This window comes from Solea senegalensis, linkage group LG9 (genome assembly GCF_019176455.1).
Source record: "Solea senegalensis isolate Sse05_10M linkage group LG9, IFAPA_SoseM_1, whole genome shotgun sequence".
NCBI lineage: Eukaryota > Metazoa > Chordata > Actinopteri > Pleuronectiformes > Soleidae > Solea > Solea senegalensis.
Window position 1 is genome coordinate 6891625 of NC_058029.1, and position 16348 is coordinate 6907972.

The 16348-nt window shown below is 38.9% G+C and overlaps 1 protein-coding gene across 1 annotated transcript in view; it reads left to right on the forward strand.

Moving 5' to 3' along the window:
* Nucleotides 1-16348, forward strand: part of tsnare1 (T-SNARE Domain Containing 1) — a 75248-nt gene that overhangs the window by 37144 nt on the left and 21756 nt on the right. Inside the window, exons 9-10 of the mRNA XM_044035111.1 lie at nucleotides 6614-6686; nucleotides 13468-13550. Of these exons, the coding sequence (XP_043891046.1) occupies nucleotides 6614-6686; nucleotides 13468-13550 (156 nt within the window). The remainder of the gene's footprint in view (nucleotides 1-6613; nucleotides 6687-13467; nucleotides 13551-16348) is intronic.

Sequence of the window (16348 nt, forward strand, 5' to 3'; positions counted from 1 at the left end):
GATTTGGCTCTTTTTGCACATTGAAGCTAATATCATGGTGGCAGACCACGTACTGTTTGTTAGTCTGCTCCCTCGAGATAATGAGAATGTGAGGTTTCTGTGAAATTTAAAGTCGTATAGTCTCCTCAGAATGGAGACACTGTAGGTAAACCTTTTCAATTTCTTCTAAAACGAGTCCCATCAAATGATTGAATGAATGAATATGCTAATCTAATGTACAGTGAAATATCTTAAAGTCATGCACCCAGCAATTAAACATTTTTTTCTATGAAAACTTTCTTTAAATTAGGGCTATAAATACTTAAATCTGAAGAGGAAGTAGATTAAGCTTCAGCAGACATGTATCGTCTGTATTGCATTCTTTCGCCCTCCTTTGGCTTTCGGGCTGATGGCTGCTCACACTGTGTTGTCGTAGCAATTTAATGTCCTTCAAGCTTTACCTGAGAGGAAACAAGATTTTACATTTATAAACCATTGTATCCATAAGGGCAAAACGGAGAGATGTCTCTTGTGCAGTGGGAAAAAAATGTCAATTTTTTTCTCTCTACTCTTCTCACAAGTAAGCGTACAAATCTGTTTAACAGTTTTTCTGCTGTTGCCCGATGCCTATGGGCCCGGGTGGGAGATGTGGGGAGAATTTCATACCAACATTAAAGTTGATAAACTTTTTTTCCAGGTGAAATCAGTGTATATGGGTGTGAGAGAGGGAAAAGTGCAAGGAGGGTGTACCAATATTAGAATTGGTTATTGGCTTCATTTATTTATGCAGGAATCAACACAATTCTGGACCAAAAAACATGTAACTTTTAATTTAAACTTTCATATTAATGTGATTCAACCGCTTGTGGCACTTTTGGCAGGAATGAGAATGATGATAACTATAGTTTCACTCTAAAATGAGTGGGTATAACCAAAATTACTAAAATTCACTAAAGCCATATGAAGAAAATTTTAAAAAATAACACCATCCCCATGGCCAATTGTTGGTTTGTGTTCTTAGTTTCACCCCTGCGTCACACTTGCGTAAACACCACCATGTTATTTAGGTTTCTCTCTTAATCAATAACGTAGATCGAGTGGCGGTCCTGGTTTGTATGACACCCTTGGGCAGACTGCCTCTCATGTGCACTGCAGTCATTCTGGAAAAATCCTTTCAAACCCAAGATTAAAATGGTTGGAAAAAGAGCGTTTTGCCTCAAATACGAAACATAATTGAGAATGTTGTGCAGTTGTAATACAATTCCTGAGGCACACAGTTGCAATGACAGAGACCTCTGTGATGATATGAATCTTTTTTATCAGTGTTCAAACTCGTCCTCATTTAAGGCCTTACACTGATCAATATCCTGTGTTGATTGGTGTGTTGCATCAAGCTGCTTGATACACACACAAATTTTGTTTCCCCCTCGAGGGCTATGGATTTGTCAGGGTGCAGCCAGGAACTAGAGGAACTTGAAGTGACAAGCGCTGACAGCAAATGATGACTAATGTGCCTGTGGAGCACGGATACATCACTGAGCCCTGCCAAATTACAATCGTCTGGACAGAGTCGGTTAACTTTCATCCTAAACCAGACTGCACCTGAGAAACGCTAACGCTTTAGCCAATAAAACACAACAAAGCACATATTCCATGGTTGGCTGCTGTTTGCTCAGCTCTGGCTTGAAGGTCTGTTCTGCAGCTTCAGCATATTTCAGCATATTACTGTGAAGTGAAGTGATTGCATTAAGATGACTGCAATACAGGTTATATATCCTGGTGATAAGATGTTAACAATGTAATATAATCACAGTAACATGAGTAATACACAGATATACTCCATGGATATAAGCTCTGATTATATGAAACAGCCTTTACCAGCTATTTCATTTGTACCTTTCCTGTTTAACTCTGAGGGTTATTCAGTTTTGTTGTCTTCATTTTCATGCAATGTCTTCTTAATAATAAGTATAAGAATTAAGGAAAGCTGAATCAAATTATTTGAATATGCTGATTCTGCTTCTTGTATTTTGCTGGAGCAAAATTACACGTTAATTACTGTGTCTTTGAGCAATAGCACCAACGTTTGGATGTAAAGAAAAACAAAAATCATAGTAGCAAATAAAAGACATGGTATAAAATGTTATTGAGTTATATTTTAATTTAATTTCAAATTCAAAGCAATAGTAGTTGATTTAGTTGGAAACACAGGCTGCAGAAAAACCATGAGCAGTGAATATTTGCACTTCTTAGTTTTCTCATAAATATTTCAGGGACATAGTTGATTAGTTAATTATAGCCAATTTATTTTATTTTTTAGCCTAGATTCAATAGTGGATATAACAGTTCAATTACATAATGCAATAATTGAACAACCAGTTAATCAGCACTTTTGTGTCTTCAAATAAAAGCAGTCACTCAAGGTTTTTTTCCTTTTTTACCCAGGGTAAACTAAGAATATTATAGTTACGCTGTGCAGTATAACAGTGCTTTTTATTTATTCCAAGTTAAGTGCACCATCATTTTACATGAAACACATACTACCACATCTGAAGGCGACGCTCATTAACCACGTTTGCATGTCATATGAAAGCTGTTTAAATGTAAGTCACATACATGTCATTTAGCAGACACTTTTATCCAAAGCGACTTACAATAAGCAAGTATGGGTATGTACAACAACACATACATTATTGGGTTGACTTGAGTGTTATAATTCACACTTTTAAGGCTCTAATGGCTGGTTTTGTTCTAATTATGGTTTTGGGCTGTTAGATCACATCACACTTATTGGTGTTTTTAGCCAGTCCATTTATTGCAGACTGTGTGTATGTTTTTGTATGTGTGACATAAACCATATGGAGTGAGGACATTTGGGGAAAGTGAGGACATTTTATCTGTTCCTCACATATTTCAAGTTTTTTTTTAGGGTTAAGACCTGGTTTTATGTTTAGACATTTAGTTTTGATGGATAGGGTATGGTGCTAGGGAATGCATTATGTCTACAAGGGTCCTCATTACGAATGCTGTGCAAATGTGTTTGTGTGTGTAGTTGTATTTGTTACCTTTTGGCAGAAACATTGACCTTGTCAGAACCATTAGTCCCCGTGGGGACCAAAACCTGGTCCTAATGAGGCAGAACTTGATGTTTGTGAATTAAGTGGTTATGGTTAAGGCTAGGGATAAGGCTTTGGATATTCTGGCCAGGAAACATTATTGGCCGTTATTTAAAAGAATATGTCCCCAGAGTGGTTGGATTGCAGTCCGTCTTAGGTGCCTTAGCATTGACTGCTTGTGATCGGATCGCCCAAAACAGATGTTATTGTGTGGTCTGAACCAGGTTTGTGAGTGGGAGACAGCACTTAAGAGTTTGTAGTAACTTGTCAGAACAAACAAGGTGTGAAAATGCCTTCTCCCAATCTCCCCAACGCCTCTTCGGGGGCCTTTCTGTCTACCACCACTTTCCCTCCTCATGGCTGACTAGCATACCTAATCAGCTCTTATTCCTGAAGCTGATTCACCTTTTAAAGGCTGGTAGCAGCGCTCCACTGTGCCACACTTCCCTCTGCAGGCACAAGAGGAAACTTCCTCACTGGGCTGTTTGTCTCATCACTGTTAGCTGAGCCACACAATAGCATGTGTGCTGCTGGTCTCTGTAAACGGCAATCGTTACAGGACATCCTTCGGAGGATAATGATGTGCTCTACGTGGCACAATCACTAATCCCTCATTCTAATCCCTGTCATATGCTGGAATATACAATAAATCAGGTTCATTCTGCTGGTGCCTTTTTAAAATACCAAAACATGGCCTGGATATTTCACTGCTAATACCATGAACTTTACAGGTTTGAGCTGCTCCTGGTAGGCGACGACCAGGATTGTATATTAGCTATAATGCAGCTCAACGCTAACAGAAAAAGATAATACTGAAAATGTTATTTAGTCTATTATAAATATCTATTAAAATATATAAATGTTAAAGAATAAACATAACAACAATAAACAAAGAGATATCATTATTTAATGATCCCCACATTCACATTCACCACATTCTGGGAAGCACTACCATTGAGTCTACAAATAGTAAATTGTGTCCTGGTCCAGAGGTTGAGGCCAATGCCGAAGTTCAAGTAAAAGAAAGGTAGCATCAGATTTTCCTTTTTTTCCATTCATTCTTTATCTGATGTAGAAAAGCTTTGCATCAAGTTTGACCCGTAGACCCTCCCCCCCCCCGTATCCCTATCAGTTCCTATCACACAGATCCGTATGACTGGATGAAAAAAGAGATGCAGGAATGCTATTGACTGAGGTATCAATTGTATGCTGCCAAAAGACTTGTGTTTGTGACTCTCTCTCTGTGTGTGTGTGTGTTGGCCTCAAATTTAATTGTGTTTCTGTGTCTCTGCTGTCCACACACTAGACCCCGGTGTCAGGTGGGATAGATGTCTGAATTCAGTCTGACATCTCAGTTTCATGAAAATATACAGACCCTTGGAGCCTTTCAATTGTTCAAGCATGTCCTTTCCATTAGTTACACACAATAACAACAGCAGTGGCGGCAGGGCTGACAGGGGTCAGAACCAGCACAGGTGAGAGTGGAATGAGTCTGACTCAGTGCTTTCAATCATATGTTGGTGACACTTATTGATCCTTATCCAGAATATTATTTTTCTTTGCATGTGCGCCTCCCATGGAGGTGAATGTCAGCTTATTCTTGAGTCCCAACCCGGTCTATGTTATTATATGTCACCATTGTATATTTTTGCATAAAGCACTGACACGTGTGAGCTCATGTTTCCAAACTAATATAAAACTGCTCATTTACATGTCTTGCATATCAGCGGGGTGGTGTTTTGGTAATGTCACCTTTGACTAAAATGCGGGTATGTGGTTGGTTTTTAGGCACACAGAGCTCTCTTGAGCTTGTCACCTGTCAACTTGTCTATCTGTTTAGGTTTCAGTTGTCAAAAATCAAGGTCACAGTGACCTTGCAAAATGTTTTTCGAGCAACAAAAAGTCATACAGTAATTGTGGATGGCATTAATGATGGATCTCTTAAGCAGAAAGAGAAATTGTGAACATTTTCCTGCAACTTGACTGGTTTGTAGAGGAACAAACCTTTGAGGTGGTTATTATTGTTTATTGGAAACATTTGTTTTCAAGTGAAATGAGACATAATAATTAGGCATATTATTTTGAACACAGCTGTAAATGGTGTGGTTCACAAGGTTTTTTTTTTAAGTGTAATTGCCAGTTATTTTGCCTTTACAGCCACATTCCAATAGGTTTCTCTTGTATATTTTACCAATGTGGGTGAGACCATGGCTAACCAAGATCAGACTGAGCTGAGGGATGACTAATGAATGACACTTTACTTGAGTGCAAACCAAATGAATCAAACAGGTTTCAAACACAATATAAACATGCTTTTCCATCACCTAATGTTCACGTCCATGCTGAACTTTAATCTCCAAGCAGTTAATCTGATAAAGAAGCCTCATCCAGTAAACCTGATGTAAACTTTGGAGGAAAGTCTTCACTTGGTTGCCAGCCCAATGTCACTACCCAGTGGCTGCTAGATTGTTCATGAGCAGAATTTAAAGCTTATTAAATATGGAAAAGGGCACAGTGTTGGCCCACAGCCTGGACACCCACTCAGGCCTCAGGCAGGGGTCCCAACCTGTCACATATCTGCTCTCTTTTTTTTGTGTGTGAGTGTGTGTGTGTCTTTGCCTATTGACATTCACTTCCTCACATTATTTACTAAATTGGTTACACACTGTTCTGTCATTATGATGAAATGGGCCCTGATTGTGCGATGCTTTGCCAGGTGAAATACATTTGTATTCTGTTACAGCATGATCGACAGGGTTACCAAAAGATAAATGCAAAGCAGTCTTTAGCATCACAAGGTTTGCCAGTGGCCATTCTGGCTCCATTCAGATGGTTTTTGCCAAGTGGCAGGATGGCTGCCAGTTTCCACAGCAATCTCCGCCACCTGTGATGGATGGCCCAGTGGGTTAGGCTACACAAACGCAGCTGTGATTGCTCAGAGCCATAATGGAGGAAAGGGGAGACCTGTGAGCAGGAGATAGACATAACTTTTATAAGCTTTCATGTTGCTCTGAGTTAAAATAGAGAGAGCAAATTCAATGTTGGGAGATCATGGGTAAATAGCTATGGTAGCTGCACCATTTTTCTTGGAGCACAGACAGAGGGGAAAAAAAACTAAAACATTTTTCTATACTTTTTTTTTGGCTCTTTTGTACACCTGGTGAAGTGCTGTACAAACCAGCACCAAGCGTGAAACATTTACACTCTGCATGCCCATCCCAACACTCATGAGTGTGTTAGTTTTAAAATGATGTTTACTGGCACATTGTTGGGCAGATTTCTTTTTTAAGGCAGTAGAGAGTGATTGTGCTTTTGACAAAAGAATCACCTAATTTAATGACACAGTATTTCACTGTGACACATTGTTGTGTTCTATGGCGTAAATATGTCAAACCATGACGAGGATGAGGATGTTCTGTGAAGCATGAGTAATAAATGCCCATTTCATCGAATCAAACTGACAGACGCAGAGTTAAACAGTAGAGTAACGTTTTTTTGCTATTGTGTTTTCTCCACAGAAAGACATGCTGGACGTCAGTCAGATTATGAAGGATCTGGCCAGTATGGTTCACGAACAAGGAGATGCCATAGGTAAATTTTGTTTGTTTGTGTGCAATCTTTTGCTTCAATTTTTAAGGTCATGTTTGACTCTAAGACGATGGAGACATGAGGTAGGTAGAAATGCTGAGGTGATATATATCTCTCCGCAGGCCTGCTAATGCCTAGGTGTCCCACCAGTAGAGTTAGTTGAGGTGACTAGGGAGAGGATTGTCTGAGCCTCGATGCTTTTTTTAACATCTAAATAGGATTACATGAAGCCTAGCATGCACCAGGACTTGTTTTGCTGTGAAAACCTGTGACATAGCTATATTTGATTTCAGTTGTGCAAATGAAAATACAGCTGTTTGGGGCTGAATTGATCTATTCATTGTTTTTAATTTGGTATAAAACCTGAACAATTGTGGTTTGTGCACAAAACAAGACATTGGAGGACAACAGCATTTCCAGGTACACTGATCAACATTTTAAAACACTTTCTGACATTTTACCGAAGTAAGTGTTTGTGTATGCTTAATATTAGTTACATTGTTATCCCTGACTCAGGTCGTGTCAATAACCTTTGTGTTTTAATTTGACACGCTTGATTAATGACATGAGCACAATATTTCTACTTGGCAAAACAAACTTTTTTTTACCTCCACTGTGCTGCCAGGCCGGCACAAACTGTGATGAAAGCCCAATGTTGTGGGGTTATACAGAAAGTTGTGGGTCAGAGAAAATCCATTTAGACACCCTGGTATCTGTAAATGATTCTCTGCACCCTGCAGTGATTTAAACTTGGCAGAAAGAAAGAAACTTAGCACACAGATATAGGGCAGATACGCAGGCTTTGCTGCTGGGTCACAAATCTGTTATCAGCTATGTCTGGCTCCATCATGAACATTCAGTGGAGAATTGGCTTTTACTTAATAATATCACACAGTAGAACAGGCAAATAAGCATTACCTTGAAAACATTGTTTTCAATGGTTTGTAGTTCAGTTCTGAGAGGAAATACAATGTGCGAAAGGACTAAAGACTTCAGTCAGAGTCAGTTCATCTTGAGCTTTTGTGGCTCAGACAATTTGATTAATACGAGGCTAACATTACTCTTCAACCTTTACTGTTACCAGTGACTTCTTAAAATGATATGGTCACTGTTATTCTTTCCTAATGTTGACATATTTTGACAAAGCACACCACAGTTCATTTTTTCTTTTTTTCTTTTAATGTAGAGGATGTTCACACTTTCAGGAAAATGCATGACGTTTTCTCTCTGCCTGAACCTAACCACATTCATACACAAAGTCACAAAGTCATTATCATCAACTTAATTTCCTTGTTTCAGCGGTTCAAACACTATCGTGATGATATGCACAACTATAGAGATGTGGTTATAGAGATAGGTTCAGAGGGTTGATGTGAAATACAATTAGAATTCATGAAATATAACACATTTCTGGGTTAATTCCTTAGTCAGATATAGAAATCAATGAAGTCTGCCTCCACATTTTGGAACATTCTCTGGAATGTTTCTGCCTCTCTTGCTTGATCTGGATTATGACACATGAAAGAACTGCATAGAGGGGATTTTTTGTATTCTCTTAATTTGAAAAGTATGGTATTATGGACACAGAGGGTGAAGGAACTCTGTGTACTCTCACCTAAAGGGATGATCGAAGAGATAGGACTCTGTGGAAGATTGCAGAGTTCATGAAATTACACCACGGCAGAAGAGAAGTCCAATCTGATCATCACAGAGCCATGCAGTAATAGACCTCACCCCATTAAAAAGAGATGCACTGAAATTGCCTTTGGCCCTTTTTCAAATAAGGCTTTCTTGGTGTAGAGGGCGGATATGAATAATATGTGACTGTGAGTTTTTCACAAAGAGCAGCATTCAGCACAGAAAAAGGAAAATGTCTCAAAAAGGAAGGATTAGTGCTTTTATGGTTCATTTGTGCTGGCTAAGGACATAATGTCTGGGAGTAGCGATACACAATCATTAAGGTTGGTTTAGCAGGTGGACACAAATGCTGGCACACCGCACATTTGCATTTATTTGTACACATCACAGAGAACACTTGTGTTTTAGGTGCTAGGAGATTATGTCTATAAGACACTGTATTGTCATAGTTTGTGTTTGACTTTTGGAATGAGCCAGGAATTGGGAATCAGTACAGATCCTTACAAATTGTATTCCACTTCAGGGCTTGCATGAATTAAGTCAAGCCATGCTAATGAATGAGATCATGAGCATAATACATCTTGAAGACAACAATAAGTGTGAAACCTGAGGGTGGCACTGCAAAAGACTTCATGAGGTTGAAAAGAGTTCATCCTCCTGAGAGAATGGTTTGGATGGAAATCATCGCTTTTGACATTTGTGAGAAAATGGAATTATGTCCTGCTGGGTGAAATGCAACCTCAGAGTGTCACTATGTTAGGAATCATCTTCATAGGATCGTGAATATTATAACATATAAAAGAAGCCTTATATCAAAAGGAAGTGGAAAAAATACCAATATCTAGCAGAGTGAGTTAATAGGTTCTTGCACTGCCCACATCCGCTCTGCCAAAGTTTCAAGAAAATTGGTTCTGAAGTTTTTAGTTACTCCTCCTGAAGACAGGTATTGTAGAAATCTACAAAGAGCTGACAGAATCTTAAAAGGTTTGGGAAGTCCTTCAAGTTTATATGGAAAAATAACGGTGATAAATTCTAATATCTGTAATATACCTTTCCCTGGAGAAAAGTTTGGCCCAAAGTATTTCAGTTTTTATGGGGTGGTAAGCCTGACGGGCTTAAAATAACTTGTCTGTACAGAGATTATAAACATGGTGGTCTGAAATCATTAAACCTTGAAGCACTCAACTTTGCATTTATAGCATCCTTATATCTATGTTTATTGTAAATCCTCAGTGGCTGTCAGGAAAGTATATTAAAAGTATGTTCACCCTCTAGAGTTCAAAAAGAACTCTAGCATACCTTCAGTTAACTGTTTCTCATCTCAGCCATACATAAATATAAAGGAGGAGATGGTCTTAATGGGAACAATATTAACTATCCTAACCTCAGCGAGGTTAGGATAGGATTGTACTCAATTCCATTGTAAGTCGCTTTGGATAAAAGCGTCTGCTAAATGACATGTAATGTAATGTAACTATTCACCCATTTATCCGTATAAATCCATGTTTATTGCTTGAGGATTTGTCATTTAAATTTCTACTTTAAACGGCATTTAAAGAAGTACATGTAAGTGATATTTCACTTGAACATCTATGACCTTTTTCGATCACAATGGTCACGTAGCAAATTAAATCCAAATTAAAATAAAAAAAAGCCTTCTTAACACTTTACTAAGACTGGATCTTAACATGATTTAATTGCGTGTAATGTGCAGACAAATTTCATGTCCCTGGATGCTGCAAGTGAATTATCATTTGGTTACTGTCCTCGAAATGCGGCTGTAGCAAGATGTTGCTAAGGAAGCAGGTACTCCTCCACAGAGGCAGTGTGTCATCGTGAGCACCGCTGTGTGCACAAAACACAAATGTTTTTTGCAGGCAACACGGAAACAGTTATCACAACCGCTTTGGAAATACCAGGAGAAGAAATGAGTACAGTGCGTACCCTGTAGAGGAAAATTGGAGTTATAATGAAGCAAAAGGAGGGAAAGCCTGCTGTCTAGATACTGTCATATTGAGTTAACTTTTTCTGCAAAACTGTATCTTGATGGTGAGAAGGAGACATGAAACATGATGAAAAAGGAGGACAGACACATGCAGTAAAGGTCCGTCCAGCTGAGAGTTGCTCAAGGTACATCACACTTAGGACACTTACTGGGCTGTGCATTAGTGGAGAGTTCCTTATGTCGTGTATCCACCGAGTGGAACGGTTTATTTTGGTATGATTCATATTTTTTTTTTTTGCATTTCCATTAGGAATAATACCAAAATAACCGGCACAACCAGAGTAAAATGGTACGGTACAGTCAGCTAATTGGACAACAGAAAAAAAATCACTCCCTTGCAACTGTTGTTGAATCTATTCTCATACAAATCTTGACGACAAAACCAAGCAGGAAATGAGCTGCTGGATGTCTTCCATTGTTGTCTGTTGTGTTGTTGTCTACTGTGTCGCGGCCATTGTCGTTGCAGCGGTGCGATGTCATGCTACGTAGCTCACCCGCGCGGTCATAGGGCATAGCGCACACCCGCCTAGTACCAAGTACTACCAAGTAAAGATACTGTTCTCAGGGCTTTACCATTCCAAGCTGTACCATAGTAGGCAGGGCAGAGCCAGACACTGCAGTCCACTGATTTGTCAACCGAGAATCGTCACTTGCACGCATCAGTGCAGAAAAACAGCTGTGTTCTGAGCAGCTTGCAGCCTTCTCTCAAACAAAGCTTGACTTCTTGTGATAAACAGTGACATGCCAAGAAGAGCACAGCAGAATGCTGTCATCCAGTCTTGCTCTTTGTTCTCTTGTTCTTCTTCTTCTTTGTGGAATTTGTTGGCGAGATACACTGTGTCACGTTGGTCTGGTGTTATGCTATTCATGTGGTTGATGCACATTAAGTCATTTGTTTCAGGGTATGGTTCTTTTGATTGTGAAGTTGGAAAGATGGATATACTGGGTTTTGGAAGAAGAGAAAAGTAAGACCAGGATTATTAGATAGTGAAATAAAGCCTGTGGGATTAGCTGTTGGTTACTATAACAGTCCAACCATCAATCAATTAACAAGTTGAAGAAGTACATATGTAGCATGTACTTCTCTCTCCTCTGAGTCACCAAAGGAGTACATTCACGCATTCAGCCTTCAGCTCTTGTTGAGTGTTAATTAAAATGTTAATTTTCTACAAGCTCAAACAATCCAGTAATGATCAGAAGTCAGCACAGCAGGAAACACTGAGGTGTCTTAGTCCACATCTCTTGTGGCTGTGCGCTCTTCACATTCTCAGCATTAACACCACATGTAATTATGTGCATGGTTATGTAATATACCAAACAGTGTAGAACATCTCGTTCATTAAACACATTTGGTATCATCCCATTAACTTCTTTGTATTGACAACCTTTAATGGGGACCTTTCTCTTTTAATGGTCATTGGCCATTAGTTTGTAGCAAGTTGTAGTGAGTGCAGTATCGGAGTAGATTTACAAATACATATAAGAGTACACCAGATACTGGTATCAGTATTGGTGCATCCCTTGTAGTAACACTACTATTATGGGGGTTAGTTGTCCCATAATGTGCTGTCAATACTGTGTAAAACAGAATTCAGGATGAGTCTGCAGTTTTGGATTTTGGACCCTTTATGTGACTGATTACTATCTGATTGCTGAAAACATAATTTGGTGTTTGGTGGGATTAGAGTTGCCTCTTGGATAAACAAAACTACAAAATGTTCCTTCCACAATTGGGGTTGTGGAATAATTAATTAAAGCAGTGAAGCCATTTTCAGAGAAATCAATATTATTACTAGCATTAAAATAGAAAGCAGTCTTTATGTCATCTTAAAAAGTCTGTCCTTCAGTGCAAATGGCAGTGTAGCTTCCCTGACGTCAGCAGTGGATGGAGGCGAAGGAGGAGATGAGAGAAAACAAGAGTAGAGAGAAGGGGAGAAACTAACCACAATTGACAACAGCAGAGACTCTTACACTGAGCTCAAAAGAAACAAGTTCACATAAATTTGATAAAATAAAAATCTAATTATCCATTTAGTTCAATTCAGCTTTATTTTTGTCTTGGTGTTTTGTAACACAGTGGAGGAGGAGGATGGACATATTGTTTTACAAAAATGTATTTCCATTACAGACCATTTAAAATAGGTTGTATTCATTTTTGTTTCACCCTGTGTCCTTGCAGCCCTGTGACTGGGAGTATTTCTCGGGCCATATTTTTCTGTCCAAACAAGCCCAAGAGAATGTTAACTAAATCCAACCAGAACCCAACATTCATTCTGTAAATTAAAGTAAGCTGAAGTGTACTCAATCTGACATGGTGGTTGCAGTCTTTATTTATGGTCGCGACAAATGACAAATTTATCATTACATACAGTATATACAACTAGCCCTATGAACACACACACACGCACAGGAGTTATCACCAGCACTAATGAGTAAAATAAAATTTCAGACCCACCAATTAAAAACTCTTGTTGAACTGTAAGCACTGGTCACTGTTTACATAATCCAACCATTGTGTTGTGCTGGCAGGAAGTGTGTAGTGTGGTTGAGGGTTTAAAACTCTCCATGATCCCATTACAGCACTGGGGCTGTCGTAGCATGTGGCAACAAACACATCATAAAGCCATGTCTTACTTTAACAGACATGCTGCATACCCACAGAAAGGTCAGAAACTCCACTAAAAGCTCATAACAACCATTTGAATGATCATTAAACACAGTTAAAACACCAGTCAATCAAACCAGCAGGTGTAAAAAACACAGTCACAGTGTAAACATTAAAAAATGTCACCGGAGAATCAGCCGGATCATGTAAACAAAAAAACACATGTCAAAAAACACTTTGAATAAAGTACAGAACTTCGAGCAGGGGGCCAAAAAAAAGGAGCTGGGATGAAGAGGTTAAATACTCAACACAATGTTTAGACTCAAACTGGTCTCAAACTATGTAAAGCTACTATTTTATTATCTCCAACCCTTCATTGATTTCTTACTATTTATTGTAAACTGTTCCAAGGGAAATATGTAAAAAGGGTCCCAAGAATATTTCTTTAATTTGTAAGAAAAAAGAAGGAATTTTGAAACTTTGAGTTGTTGCACAAAATAAAAATGGCCCATTAAACAAATTTGCTTTTTTTCCAGACAGCATTGAAGATTACATCCAGACTTCATCATCCAACGTGGAATCAGCCAATCAGGAGCTTGCGAAGGCCAACCATTATCAGGTACATTAAACTCCCTCCGACCTCAGTGCACTCCGTAGTTCCCATTAACTTTGCTTGGTTTTAATTCAGTGTATTATACTGAGCTTTTGAATTGTAATGCACTCACAAGAAGCTTAGTTTGATTAGCTGTGCAAACAGGGACTTTGCTAACTAGATTACACAGCTTTGTCACGTCCCCTTCTAGCATAATAACAGAGATGATGTAATTCTGTGTCAGAGTTATTTTTTTCCCAGTTAAATTAATTGTATTTTGAGAGAGAAAACACAATATTGTTGCCTTGAGTCTTGTAACAACAAAACCACATATTTATTCCCATTTCATTGGTAAGTGTTATGTCTGTGGTGGTAATGGTTATAAATTTGTAGCCGTTGCTACAAGTGTATTGACTTAGAGAGGGAAATGCATTAAATGGCAATTTCAACAATTATATTGTTAATTTTTTTTCTGTGATTTGGGATGGCAAGAACTCCTACTTCACAGAACATATTGGTGAGATGGTTTATGAGATGCCCAAGGCTCTGTTTCTGCACTTTCTTTTCAAGGAAATATATGTGTATTGCAGCTCTGTTAGGAAGTGTCTCAGTAGACCAGGACTCAGTGTTGTTCTGTCTTGTGAATTTTGCAGGCAATGGTAAATATTGGATTGACTTTAGTGTTGTTGGGTTAATAAGGGATATCAACCCAGTCAGTCAAATCTGTGGTTTGCCATTGTATGTTTTGGCAAACCACAGATTTGCGTGATCTAATTTCTCAGAAAATGATGTCATGTATTTACTTGTCCACAGATATGCATATGAATGTGATTGTCTTTTAACCACCTGTGGTGCATTTTGCTCAATTGAGAACATTCTTGACTGATGCCTACAGCAACACACTAAAATCCAGACCTATTTATGTATGTGAGAACACAGATATTCATAAAAGCCAATCCAGACATTTTCCTGCCAGCTCCCTCGTCAAATTTCTGTTTAACGTGAAAGTAATACCGGAATCAGACTACACCAAATTTTCAAGCGTTTTGGTCATGACCAACACATTTCCAATGTCGGACCTGATTATAAATGACATCTCCCACGAAGCACTCCTGGATGTTGACCAATAGGATAACAAAGTGCTGAACCGGCGTAACACACCAAAGAACGTTTCATTGAGCTTTGGCAACAGTACCCCTGCCACTTGGCCGTCTCCTCAAGGAGTATTGTAACAAGTTGAAATTAACACATCACAGATGCATTGCATGTAAGAGTTTTACCCAAGGCTAATTTGCTATCTCTGTCCCTGGTCAGGCTTTTCTATTGTACAGTTGTCAAAAATACATCAGTAATCTATCTACCATCTATCAACACTTCGGTGGCTATGATTGACAACTCCTTGCCCCGCCTCCCCAATGACCTACGAACTCATGCAGTGTCATGAACGATGATCGGTCAGTGTCATTGTTGTATTGTTGCCAAACATGGCAAGAATCCATGCTATGCTTGTGATTGATAATCTGACATGGTGACCATCGTAAAAGACAAAAACATTGTGTAGTCTGATCCTGGCATAAGTGTACATGAGAACACAACAGGAAAAGTTAAAGATAGTGAGTGTTGTACCTGCTGAATGCGCTAACCAGGCTCCACCCTTCGCTGGGATGTTCCTTGACCATTCTTTATAAACACCAGTGATGGTTGTGCATTGGAATCCCAGGAAATTGGAAGGTTATATGGAGAGACTATGAGATGCTGCAATGTGATTGCTTGATTAAATATTTGAGTTAACAAGCCGTTGAAGAGTTGTTCTCAATACAGTGGCCAGTGAGTGTATATTTTTGGTTGAATCCTGGAGAGTTGTGGACTCAGCTTTATATTTCTACGTTGCCATGGATATTATGCATCATATCAGCAGTCATTCCAAGAGAAAACGTTTGCTGAGCATTTTCCATAGTTGATGATGACTGCAGTGATTTCTGTCATCTTCTCATGCTGCTGCTGCTCCACTAGTGAGTGAACAAATAAGCGAATGGCAACAGCTTTCCAATTAATTGTCATTTCATTATCTCAAGGAGAGCTGAGCCGTGACCAAATTCACACCGAGCAATTTAACTCTCCGCCAATCCAGACAGCCGCTGTCGTTGCAAAGCGGACTGAACTGAAGAAGGAGGAGAAAGGGAAAGAGAGACAGATGTGAAGTCTGAAAGACACACAGACAGGCTATTGGAAGTGAAGAGAGAGAGAAGTGCAGATTTTACACTGTTCCACATTAACAAACCCAATTACCTGTTTGTGAGGAGACTGCTTTAACAGTTATAGACATTTTATTTTATGCAAGCTATAAATATTTAGGACTACTGATTAAACCAATGGAATTATATAGAAAGAGAAGGTGCCTTGTGGTACGCAGATGTCAGCAGCTGATTCAGGTTCAGGAGTTGTACCATTTATACTGTACTGATATGTATTGTTGAGATGACACATGACATTTGTCATCTTATTCCTGCTTGTGCTAATAATAATATTTTCTACAAGAGGCTGATATGGAGTATAGCAACGCTAGTATTCTTTTACTGTAGTATTACTCGGACACACATGTGTTCAGAATAATCATTAATTACACTGAATGGTGGGTGCTATCAGCCTACACTGTTACATAGTATGCCAAAAAGACATTTTTCCAGAAATAACTTGATGAATGGAGAGGACAAGGAGAAGGAGCTAACCTCCCAGTGTAATTATGTGTCATAAGCGAGGGAGATCATTGTGGTAAATAGGCACAGGTGAGATACTTTGCATTGTGAACACACAAAAAATTGCCA